This window comes from Lacerta agilis, chromosome 5 (assembly GCF_009819535.1).
Source record: "Lacerta agilis isolate rLacAgi1 chromosome 5, rLacAgi1.pri, whole genome shotgun sequence".
NCBI classification, from domain to species: domain Eukaryota; kingdom Metazoa; phylum Chordata; class Lepidosauria; order Squamata; family Lacertidae; genus Lacerta; species Lacerta agilis.
The window spans coordinates 25172014-25184702 of record NC_046316.1 but is presented as its reverse complement, the minus strand read 5'-3'; the positions used below and the strand labels follow the sequence as shown (position 1 = coordinate 25184702).

The following is a 12689-nucleotide window of genomic DNA, read 5'->3' as shown; positions in this document are numbered from 1 at the left end:
TCTGAGCTATAGCTCCAAGTAGTGCCAGCTGCACTATACTAAAATTAGGTGACAGGAGTGAAAAATGACAAATGAAAGCAAGTGTGTATATGTCTGTAATAAAACTATTTCATCTAGAATTTAATTAGTTCAACCAGGGTTTTATCTGTCATTAGAGCTTGTTGTGGTCAGAATTTTGGTAGATGTCACACAAAAGATTATATATTTTTCATTGTAGTGAGGCCATCCAGGATTGTTTGTCTTGGAATAAAAAGCCTTTGGTGGTGGTGGTTTTTAAAAGTCTGTGGTGGTTTCCAAACATGAGAACCACTACCCCAGCACTAACTTATTTTTGCATTTGGGTCACCTGGGCATATTTTTCTAAACAATGCATAAACTACTAGAAAGTGTTCCATTCTGCATCTTTCAAACAAGCTGTGAGAGATGTGTGTGCAAACAAGTTCTTGTTAGACTTGGTTATTCTAGAAACCAGTTTTACTTCCATTATGTCAGCACAGGTTATACTAGAGCTTCCCAAACTGTGTGTCATGACACATTAGGTGTGTCGTGCAAATGCTCCCCGTGCTCCTCCCAGGGCAGTAAAGGATTTAGCTTAACCTCTGGTTTGCTAGTAAAACTGAGTTACTGTGTCGCGAAATGATGCATGTCTAAAAAGTCTCGCCAACATGAAAAGTTTGGAAAGCTCTGAGTTATACTGTTTTGTCTTTTGGTATTCATAAATCAAACTAAGAACAGGAGAAACACAGGGCAATTGTAGTCAAACCCAATTCCTTGTTAGCTCAGAATTCAGCACATACAATCTTTATGAGCAATCATTCTTTCAGTATAAAGTTATATTCATCTTTAAAAGCAATTTGAATAAATGCAGTCTGTTTCTATGCAAATAGGCGTGAGTGTTTGGTAATGCACAACTCAACATGTGCAGATAAATAAATGATTAGAGGCGCACCTACACAGACGTTCTCATCATACAGGTCTGGCATTTGAATTCTAACTTGAAAATGTAGGGAGCTTTCTTGGAAAATGCAAGTGTCTTTTAATCCCAGGAAAAGAGAGTTGGGTCACTTAAATGATTATATCAAATAGCATGCAATTAATATGAAGCAATAAGGAGTGTAACTAAAATATGTATTTGCGAAGTCAGGCTTTGGAACACTTGCTATAGTCTTAAGAGAGACAAATGAGATATCAAATTAAATCAAAGTGTCTAGCTGATGAACTATGGGTGGTATTCAACAATTTTTTACTTAAAGTAGACCAACTGACATTAATGAAAATGACTAAGTGTGGTCTAATAATTTCATTTGGTTTATTCTGAATAAAAGTTAGTTGAATGCCACACCATGTTTTTGCAAAATTTACCCAAAAATTAGAGAAAATGGGTGGGACAGGTGAAAGAAAATGGCAAATGCCAGCACAGTTTTTCAGTATCAATTTTTATTGGTTGTAAGTGGTCTAACTTCAGTTGAGGCCTAACTTCAACAACTAAAGACTTATTGAATGCTAATGGACATTTTCAGCTGCTCAGACTTCAAAACAACAGCAGCAGCACACATGCCTTAGTGGCAGATGAGACTGTGTGCTTTTGGTACAGAGAAGAGAGCACATATTGTTAAAGTGTTAGTCAACTATTAAACAGAAGTGGACAAAATAGTGAGGCAGCACTGGTCACCTGACCTCCAGCTGATGAGATGGTCCCAATTTCTCTGGAGAATTGTGAGATATCATTTGCACACATGTAGCTCTAATATGTATCCTAATGAATTATTAGGATAATGTGGTGAAATCAGCCTCCTTTTACAAGTCTCATAGGTTACTTTGTAACATTTGTTTTTAATAATCACAAACCATTTTGTGATAGCATTGGGAAAGAAACATTGCATTGTGTAAGCCATGCGTAATTGTCACAAATATAACATCCAAGAAAATCAGGAATGATCAGTGCAAAATGTGGGGGTAAAACAGTCTGGCTGTACACATTCAGTTATATAATTATATGCTACACAAAAACTAGTTAAATAGGCTGAAATGAATAATAGCTCATGTTCTTGAATTCTTCCTATATGTGCATTCATTGTGGAAGTGGGGGCAATATGCCACCTACATTAGGTCCAGGCGGAAGTCTGGTATTCTGTCACAGGTGTATGACATCTTTAAAGTTCATGCATAAGAATAATGTCATGTTCTTTTCACAGACCCCAGAAGAACTTGAAGATGTCTCTGATCTCGAAGACGATCATGATGCACACAGCCGCACCAGTACTCAAACTGAAGGGAAAACAGACAGGGTATGTATCAAAGCCATTTTATTCAAAAATAGTTGATCAAACTACCTGTACTGTTTTTCCTTTAAGGAGTCTTCTCGTTGTGAATCATGCCAAAATATTAACTCCTTTCTCCAGTAGATTTCTGGAAAAAGCATATGAGATCCACAGTGAAATTAGTTATTAACTGAATGAGAAAAGGCTGAAGTTCTCAATGCTGGTGTATGCGCACGTTCAATTTGCTTGTGAAATGCCCACTCAAAACTGGAAGGTGCTTATTCCATGAAGGAATTGTTATTGTTATTATTGAGTGTTCATATTAGGGTATGTTGTTCGAATACAAAAGGAAACTAGTTTTAAACAGTTTTGTTAGTGCTGCTTTGTTGTAGTTCTCTCCTTGCAGCCTGGCTCTTATGGAGACTCTTCACACTCCCAGAATTTAAGCTAACCTACACTGCTCAGATAACTAGGCAATGTGAAATCTCCCATGAAGGGAGTACATCTGCATTTGTGAATCTGACAGATGCTGTAGTGTCATATTCAGTTTTAATGGAACATGAAATATAATATTTCATTGGAAACTATTTTACTGTGAAGAGTAAAAGGTAGCATTTCCACTTCTCTCCATCACAGCTTGGGAGTGGGAGTGGGAGAGACAATCTTTGGAGAGTAAACAGCGACATTTCCAACCTTTCCAATCATAGTTCTGAGCAGGGGGTGGAGGGGTGGTAGCACCGTCTTTTACACTTCACAGAAAGATATGTGAAAGGTAAAAGCAGCATTTCCAGGACTGCCCCCTCTCAGCTTTAGGGTAGGTATGGGGCAGAATGCAAAATCCAAATAATTGAGAAAACACTTTATCTTCCAATCTCACTGCTAAGATCAGGAGATAAAGCTGTGGGGGCTGGTGGGCCACTTCCTGAATCTTGTGGGCTGAAACTGGCCCTTTTATGTAATTTATATCTTGATCTCCCTGACATCAAGTGATACAAGATGGGATAGAAATATTTGAATAAATAAAGCATGCACCCACTACCTTGCCTGCAGCTATGGATGTAAAGCAGCTGTTTCAGAAAAAGAGAGTTCAAGTGGTGCAGTTCCAGATGCTCCTTCTTACAGCTTGATTTCCTCTGGGTTTGCAGTCTCATTGTGAACAAAAATACAGTTTTCTGAGCACTAAAAGCAAGAAACAAGCACGCTCCATCTTGTGTCCACTCCCTTGTTCCTTGCATGCTGCTTCTGTTAAGACCTTATCAGTTCCAGTTTCCTATATCAGAGAGACCCAGCATTCCAGGAAAACACTCAGAAGACACTCAGAAGAATGACAGCTGAATGTCAGGGTTCGCCAAACAATTTGTCTCTAGTTGAATTGTTTATCCTGTTTACAATAAGCCAAGGTTTTCTGCATCCTGGAAAAATCTGTCTCTCTCTCTCCCTCCCTCCCCCCCCTCTCTCACACACACACAGAGTCTAAACTTGTGTACAATGCAGATACCATAATTCCTTTTATTTTAAAAAGTCTCTGGGGACATCATTTAAATAATATTAACTCCTGTTATTATGGGATGCACCTTAGTTAATATACAAGAGATAACAGTTTGCTACCCTATCATTCATTAAATTTTCAGAAACTGAAATAAACAGTAGAAACGGTACCAGACAAAGTAGCAAACCCCCCATTTGCTTTTAAGTTGCAGTGCCTTTCTAGCAATAAAATGGCAAAGTCTTCTCAGATTGCAGTAGCAACTTTATAGAAGGCGAGCAACCCAGCCAGCCATAATCTGAGATATATATGCTCTCCTAGGAGCCTGTACGTACCATCTTAAGAATTACCACTCATTGGGATAAGCTCACCTGCTGCTGCACAAGTACAATTTTCTCTGTGCGAGGAATGACATAAAGTTGGATAAACATCCAAACTGGCCAGATGGCTGCTGTACAGATGCCAAATGGGTGATGCCCTTTTGCACTATGCTTTGGCAGCTGTCCAAAGCACCTGTCCTGATCAACAGCTGTCTTCTACACAGTCTCCAGGAGCAAAGTCCTCTTCTGCCCAGGTGAAAGCGTTCAGAGGAACAGAATCTTCACCATGCTTCCTTGTTGTCCAATGGTAACAGCATGTCGGCAACTTCCATGCAGTCTCTGTATAAAATGAATGCAGATAATCAGGGCATAAGTAATTATACCTACTCTTTCTTCAATTTATTATGTTAGACTTAGGGGGGGGGAGTATCAATATTGTAAAGGAACAGTGCAAATATTTAAAATCAGTTAATTCCCCGGGGTTTAATTGTGACTTTCCAGTGTCCTTAAAACATACTGTGTGAAATAATGTGAAGTGTATGTGGGTTCCCATGAAGCAGGACAAAGTGATAACAACAATAACTTTTACTGAACTAAAAGAACTGGACAACTGGGGCAAAGCAACTGCTTATATACTTTTCTGAAGGCCTGGGCAACTCGCACTCTCAATGTGTCTAAACTCCCAAGCTTCGAATCGTAACTTAGAGTTTAAGGTAGGGTTACCAGACGTCCCCGTTCCCCAGGGACAGTCCCTGGATTTGTGAATAAGTCCCCAGACACATTCCATCCCCAGAATGTCCCCATTTAGAAAGGCCCTCTTGTCTCTCCTTGCTATTCTTTGGAAATCTGCATTCAATTTCCTGTATCTTTCACTGTCTCCCTCACAAACTAAACTAAACTAAACTAAACTAAACTAAACTAAACACATGGCAATTAAGATACCACTGCTGCCCAATTTGGTCTGAATTGTGCCTTAAAATTATTACCTTTGGAGTTTGAGATAAATAAAGGATTTCCTTAAAATAGTTTCCATGTGGAATAATTGTTGGTGTAATTTGGGGGGGAAATGGGTGAAATTGCCTTAAGTGCTTGGTCCGTGTCTTTAGCACACCAGCAGCACTGGGTGGCTTAGAAACAGTCTCAGGCTAAATGTTTGGAGCATGACTCTTCTACCCCCCCCCTCTTTATTAAATGTGTGTAAGTGCAGAGGCAGCTATGAAGCCAAGGCTGCATTCAGCAGCATTGGAAGAAGTGTGAGGTATTCACTGAGAACAGATTTTGCTCAGTGAAGGTATCAGAGAAGAAGCTGAAGGTTACATGCTGTATGGTAGGCCCTTACACTGTACTGTTTTAGGAAGCTGGCTAGGTTGTGGTTGCTTAAAAAGGCTGAATTACTTCTGCTTTCTGGTGTTCTGATATTTTAATGTGGCTGCCTGTGATTGTTATTGTGGTCTTGGTTTTTATTGTAATACTTTGATTTATGATTTGGTAGAAATGTGGATTTTTTTATATGTGTTGTTTGTGATTGCTAGCCACAATTATTCCCACCCCACCCTGGAAAATAGGCAGGAAGGGATGCTGACAGGATTTGTTCATTAATTGAATTTAATTCTCCCAATTTTCCTCAAAGGAGCCCAAGGCGGTGAACATAATTATCCTCCTGCTTCCCCATTTTATGCTCACAACCACATTGTGAGCAGGTTAGGCTGAGAGTGACTGTGGTTTCAGATTTGGGTTTAGGTCCAGAGGCTGACAATTTGCCTAGGAAAAGGTCTGCTGCTTCTCTTCCTGTTGCCAACTGTCTGTATGGTACACAATGCCTACTGTTATTGCTAAATTATGCCATGCCATTCCCATTAGGACTGCATCATTCACTGTACATGTGTGCTCGAGTTCCCATATGGAAATGTCTGTTGTTGGGGAAAATATGGTACAAATTGTGGTGTAAACATGGCAATAGCGGCAGAGGAATGTAACAACAGCCCTCCTGGATCAAGCCAATGGCCCATCTAGTCCAGTATCTTGTTCCCTCAGGAGTCTGATGTCTGATGCTGATGGGATAACCCACAAGCAAGGCATGAGCACAACAGTACTCGGTCCACCTGAGATTACCCACACCTGGTATTCAGAGGCTTAATGCCTATGCCAGTGGAGGTAGAACATAGCCATCCTCGTCCTCCATGAATTTGTATTTAAAAAATTTCCCTTCAATTTTATATAGTTTAATTTAAATTTAATTTTTTATTTATTAAATTTGTCTTTTTAAGTGATCCAAGTTGGTGGCCATCACTGTCTCCCATTGAAGCAAATTTCATAGTTTACTATGCATTAGAATGGATTGCAGGGGATAGATAACAGTGATTCTTGAACTGTGCATTAAATGGTAAATGGAGAAGCTTGGTGGTTTTTAGACAATGGTGGCTGGTTTCAAGTTCAAGAGACAATAGAAGTCATTCCAGAAAACACAAACACTTACAGTACAGTAAAACAATAAAGTAAGCATGCAAAACTACATACAATATCAAACTGAGCCATTTTCAAGTTACAATGGTTTTAACTTGTGCATTTCTATTCACCGCTCAACCTTCTACTTTGAAGTTATGGTGAGGAAGGGTATTAACTGATCAAGCACCTAAGACATTTAATGTAGTGAAGTGATCTCATAGTAGACTGGAGCTGGACCTTATTGTGCCCAGCAGTGTATCCAAAACTCAGGAGTGGGATTAAGAGAACTAATTTAAATGGAAAAGCAGATGCATAGGTGAGAAGGCATAGGGTTTGTATTTTTGTTTTGACAGTGAGAACCAAGCAGATATTTTATATTTTACATATAAAATTGGATTCACAGACAAGCTGTTTATGTAACTTTGAGCTCCTGCAGTGATATGATTGTTATGCAGAAGATGGCTGACATGATTTCACAGTAGCTCCTGCTTGCCCTTCAACCTCCTTGCCTTCATATCTTTTTGCTTATGAAAATGCATTTGCAGATGCATTGTAGTCTCCAAACAGCTCTGCTACACTTGAATTTAACAGGCTGCTTTGACCCCACATGCTCTCTGCATCAGAATCATGATTTATTTTATATGTCCTTTCGGAGAAGGGCCACCTGAGAGGGATTTTCTTTTGTTCACTTTTGTGTTCAGTAATATTTAAAAATAAATCCACAGTGGAAATAGTTTAGCAAGGCTGTGTGGGTTCTGGATAAGGAAACTGAAGTGAGAAGCCAGCAATAAACAAACAAACAAACAAACAAACAAACAAACAAACAAACAAACAAACACAATTTCCCATAATTATTTTAGCTATTTAATTTTTTTTTTAAAAAAATCAAGTTGTCCCAACTTTCTGAGTTCATTGACCCCTTGATAATCTTATAAAGTTGTCACTGACCCCAACCCAATTCTTAGGGTTAGTAAATGAAACAAAGAAATATCAACATATAATCAACTTTTATTATTCATTAATTACCATTTCTAGGAATCATAAAATGTAAAAAATACCTTCAGCTCCAGATGAGTTGTGATGATAAGACTTTCACTCTGGCTGAACTGGGATTGGGGCTTATGCCAGTGTAGCCCCACCTGAGCTTGAGGATCCTTTGGATCCGAACTCACTCATCCTGGCAGATCTTGGGATTGAATTATCCCCTCAGTGGGTACAGGACTGCAGCCATAATAATAATAATAATAATAATAATAATAATAATAATACCCCGCCCATCTGGCTGGGCTTCCCCAGCCACTCTGGGCGGCTCCCAACAGAAGACTAAAAACAGAATAAAACATCAAACATTTAAAAAACTTCCCTAAACAGGGCTGCCTTCAGATGTTGTTTATTTCTTTGACATCTGATGGGAGGGCATTCCACAGGGCAGGCGCCACTACCGAGAAGGCCCTCTGCCTGGTTCCCTGTAACTTCACATCTTGCAGTGAGGGAACCGCCAGAAGGCCCTCAGCGCTGGACCTCAGTGAATATCCTCTTCCTCTGTTATTCTCTTGAATGAGGAACGATACCTCTATAAGGCTCCACAGCCTCAGGGTGGACTGATGTCAAATTCATTTGATTATGTATTTAAAATTCAGTCTAAGTTCACATCATGTTGGTTGGCATGCACAAAAATATTAAGGAATTTGTTTTTCAGTGTTATGCATATCTGTCACGGCAACCCTTGCCTTTTGATGTTGCTGTAATAGCCTGCTCAAGTTTCAAGCTTTAAAAGCATTTTATTAGACCTTGCTAATTACAGTGTGATAAATCATGTCTGCTCTCCCGGCGGACAAATATCCTAACTGCTGTCTTCGCGCGCTTTCCAACATAAGAATTTCCGGGTCGCTCTGAAATGACGTCTATATCTCTTTCTTTCCCTCTGGCTCTCCTCCCCCTGTCTATTACTGAAGTAAGTGCTTTCTCTTTCTTCCGGCGATGTCTGCAAAGGGGGGCTGTTTGACGAGGACGTATCTGTTGTGATTATTGGCCCTTGCTCTCTATATGCAACCTCCTCCCCCTGACTGGCTGTTTTCCAACTTTCTCTCCCTGCTCTTTCCTCTCCGCTCTCTTCCCGAGCCATGCTTGGCTCCGTGACAATATCCTTAATGTATCACACAAAATCTAAACTTATTTTACTGTCCTGTAATCTGAATGGATTTTATAATCTGGATGAAGAGTGAGAAGTTGTCCAGTTTCTAATAGAATAGCAGCCAGAAAATGTATGCCTGAAAGTACGTCATTTTAAAATGGATTCTGAAAAAATATTTAGGCATTATTCTTCTAAGCAAGGAATAGCAGTTATTTTAGGTGCACATACAATAGGATCAAGAAGCTGTGCTGGAATGTTTGAGTAGTAGATTCTAATTAAAGGAAGCTTGGATGCTCAGTTTTTAACCATTGGCTCTAGCTATATCCCAAACAAACATTATTTTATAATGGTCATGTGAAAACTCAAGATTTTTCAGGGCAACACTACCTCAGCAGTCCTGTAATAACTCCCATTGCAGACAAGCCTGCTGGACAGAGCCGTCTTAAGGGGATCTGCCGCCCTGGCGCGGCTATCCCTCCGGCGCCCCCGCCATGCCGCCTCTCCGCCGCCTCCCTCCCGCGCTTGCCGCCCCTTGGGAGGGGGGTGGGCGAGCGGGGGGGTGAGGGGCGTGGCGCTGGAGCGGCACGGGGCTCTGCGCGCCCTTCCAGCGCTTCCGGGATGGGAGGCGAGGGCGGCCGGCTCGCGCTCCCGCGCAGCTCGCGCTCCGCGCGCAGCTGGACGGCGCGGCGCCGCCCGCCCTCGCCTCCCAGAGCCCCAGCTGGAGTGCTGGAAGGTCGCGCAAAGCCCCGCGCCGCTCCAGCGCTCCAGCTGGGGCTCTGGGAGGCGAGGGCGGGCGGCTTACAGCCCGCCCGCCGGCGCGCGAGTGCCCGCCTGCCCGTGGGGGCGGGGGCGGGTTGGGGAGGAGGAGCCCGGTATGCCGGCGGGCTCGCGGGGGCGCCCCTGGGGCGCCCAGCGCCCTGGCGCACCGCGCCACCAGCTTCTATGGATGAGACGGCTCTGCTGCTGGAAAAGCAAATAGCAACACTAGTACTGATCAACCTCTGGCCTTTTGTTTAAAACAACCTGGTTTGGTCAATGTGTGAAGGGCTATCAATCAGTCTCTTAAAGATTTGTGCATTTTAATTTGTCTCATAAAAAGGCATTTTCTTGAACAGATTCTGTTTTCCTCTCTACTGGGTTGGGTAATGCACTCTATACTATGAAATACTGTCATATGAGAGGTTGTGATCATGTAAAAACACCCAATAGTAATTTGAATCTTCAAGGTAAAATTTGTAATAGGGAGAATGAATTATCTTATTTTCCAAAACATCCTTTTAAAATAACAAGCCATATGAAATGTAAAAACCTTTATGCAATGGATGTAGCGAGCTCACAATTTGCAGTAGTTTAGTTTTAACATTTATTTATGCAGTAAACAATTAACCCAAAGCACAGATTTATTTTAATGACCTCATCTCTGGTTTTCTATTACAAGGGAGATCAAGCCAAGGTGTCCATTATCACTTTCTGTTACTTGATGTTGTTGCTTTTTGCCTTTTGCAAGAGTCATCAGGTAGAATCCTACCTAGGATGCTCATTTACTATTGCTACATGTTTTCGTTTTTCTTTAAATCTAGTTTCCATCTTCTACAGTGGTGCCTCGCAAGACGAAATTAATTCGTTCTGCGAGTGCTGTCGTATAGCGAAAATTGCGTCTTGCGAATCACCAATGGGGGAAGAGCAGTTTGATGGGGGGGGGACGGAATTATTTTCGTCTTGCGAGGCAAGCCCATTGAAAAATTCGTCTTGCGAGACAGCCTTCCTCTAGCGAATGCCTTTCGTCTAGCGAGTTTTTCGTCTAGCGAGGCATTCGTTTAGCACCACTAGACACCACTGTACTTTAGTTTTAGGATCCCATTGTTCTCCTGGGGGAATAACAGCAACCTTTCTCAGGTTGGTTCTCTGGTGCTTTCTCATCCTCAAGCCATGTGACTCTATTCACCCACAGGTAGACATAGAGAGATGTTAAGACATAACACAATCAGGTGTTAAGAGGGCAGTCACCTGAGCTCTAACAGTGCATTGGTGAACTGCTGCCCCTGCCTTTGAAGAGGCAAAATTTCCATATGGGAGAAAACAGTGAAGCAGTTTGGTCTGGAATTTGATGGGTACCTTTTTCAGGAAAGTGGCTGGCAACATGTGGACATGATGGTGTGTCTTTTAGTCTCTTTTTGTCAGATGAGCAGGAGTTGCAGTAGGGTACATGGACCACATTCTCTCTCCTAAAGATGGGCAGCATCAACATGAAGTACACGGTAGTCAGTCTTCTGGCAGGCAGCATCAGTATTAGGCAGAGGTGATGTGAAATGGGAATGTGCTGCCCCTCCCCCCATGTGCCAGAATGCCCTCCCTCATGGAACTTGACAAGAGGGGTGGCCAAAAGAAGGTTTTGCCACTTACCTTTTCGCTCAAGGGGAAGGAAAGATGTGATAGGACAGGCAGGGTGCCTCCTCTTGCGCTTATGCAGCCTGAGGCAGGTGCTTCACACTGCCTGATGGGTGGGCCGGATCTGGCATTAGGTCACAATGGAGAAACACTCCTTTTCAGCCTCACTCCTTCAGGCAAGGGGCATCAGAAGGTCACAATGGCCAGCCACTCATCTTCAGGCAGGTAACATCAGAAGGTCACCAGAATGGCCGACTTGTCTCCTTCAGGCAGGGAGACCCTTGGTGTTGCTGATAATATCAAAAGAGAGCTTTGCTCTTCCATTATGCAGTAGTAGTTTGGCTGTCACAGGAGCCAGCCAGTAATCACACAGTTCAAAGTTGGAGTTAACCCTTTATTAGCAAAAACACAATCACTACAGATTAGACTGTCAGGCCTAATGAGCACAACAGCTCATACCTGGTAGGTCTTGCTCCATGAATCTGTTGCCAGGACTGAAAGTCCCTGCCTCCCCACAGCCGTCTACATTCCCAGGACTTTTTCCAAGCAATTGGAGGCTACACCTGCGAACAGCCAACCTCTCCTCTGCCCTTTTCATGCCTCTTCTGTTTCTGGGAGATGGGGAGGGGAGCTTATCACAGCAGGTGTGGTGTAGTGGTTAAGAGCGGTAGACTCTTAATCTGGTGAACTGGGTTCATGTCTCTGCTCCTCCACATGCAGCTGCTGGGTGACCTTGGGCTAGTCACACTTCTTTGAAGTCTCTCAGCCTCACTCACCTCACAGAGTGTTTGTTGTGGGGGAGGAAGGGAAAGGAGAATGTTAGCCGCTTTGAGACTCCTTAGGGTAGTGATAAAGCGGGATATCAAATCCAAACTCTTCTTCACCTACCCAAATAGGTGAGAGATCCACACAAGTGCAACACCCCAAGTTAGGGAAGAATGATCTGTTTCCCTTTGCTTTCCTGTGGAATATTCCCCACTTCACCTATTATAATACAGTGGTACCTCTGGTTATGAACTTAATTCGTTCCGGAGGTCTGTTCTTAACCTGAAACCGTTCTTAACCTGAGGTACCACTTTAGCTAATGGGGCCTTCTGCTATGCCGGCACCGCACGATTTCAGTTCTCATCCTGAGGCAAAGTTCTTAACCCGAGGTACTACTTTCGGGTTAGCAGAGTCTGTAACCCAAAGTGTTTGTAACCTGAGGCAGGGGTGTAGCGAGCTGCTTGGCTGCCGGGGGCGGCAAGCCAAGCGGCACTCCCGGGGGTGGGACGTTGCTCCGTGCACATGACGCATGGAGCGACGCCTCCGCCCGGGCCAGCAGGGAGGGGCATCATGCTTGTGGCTGGCGTGACACCCCTCCTCGCTGGCAAGCCCAGCTCTGCCCAGGGAGCCCAGCAGCGAAAAGAGCCACTGAAAAGGGGCTTTCCCCCTTTCAGCGGATTTTTCTGTCGCTGGGCTCCCTGAGTGGAATGACCTAGAGAAATTTGCTTCTAAATATGTCCTCTGTTAAGATTTGGAATGTTTCGCTACCTTGTAGTGCCAGGAAAGATCAAGAACCCTATAAATGTCCCAATGTATAGGATAATCAATATTTTCTCATGCAGTTGGATGGAATTCTAAAATTCTAAAACTGAAGGAAGGCTATATATTCT

General features: G+C 42.8%; 1 protein-coding gene and 1 long non-coding RNA gene across 2 annotated transcripts in view; one reads left to right on the top strand and one right to left on the bottom strand.

Annotated features, from left to right (window-relative positions):
• The window catches only part of CTNNA3 (catenin alpha 3), a 577780-nt gene that overhangs the window by 523154 nt on the left and 41937 nt on the right, over nucleotides 1–12689 (top strand). Inside the window, 1 exon segment of the mRNA XM_033148941.1 lies at nucleotides 2196–2288. Within this exon segment, the coding sequence (XP_033004832.1) occupies nucleotides 2196–2288 (93 nt within the window).
• LOC117046699 overlaps nucleotides 10615–12689 on the bottom strand; it is a 169427-nt gene continuing 167352 nt past the window's right edge. Inside the window, exon 4 of the long non-coding RNA XR_004426612.1 lies at nucleotides 10615–10871. This is a non-coding gene — a long non-coding RNA (uncharacterized LOC117046699). The remainder of the gene's footprint in view (nucleotides 10872–12689) is intronic.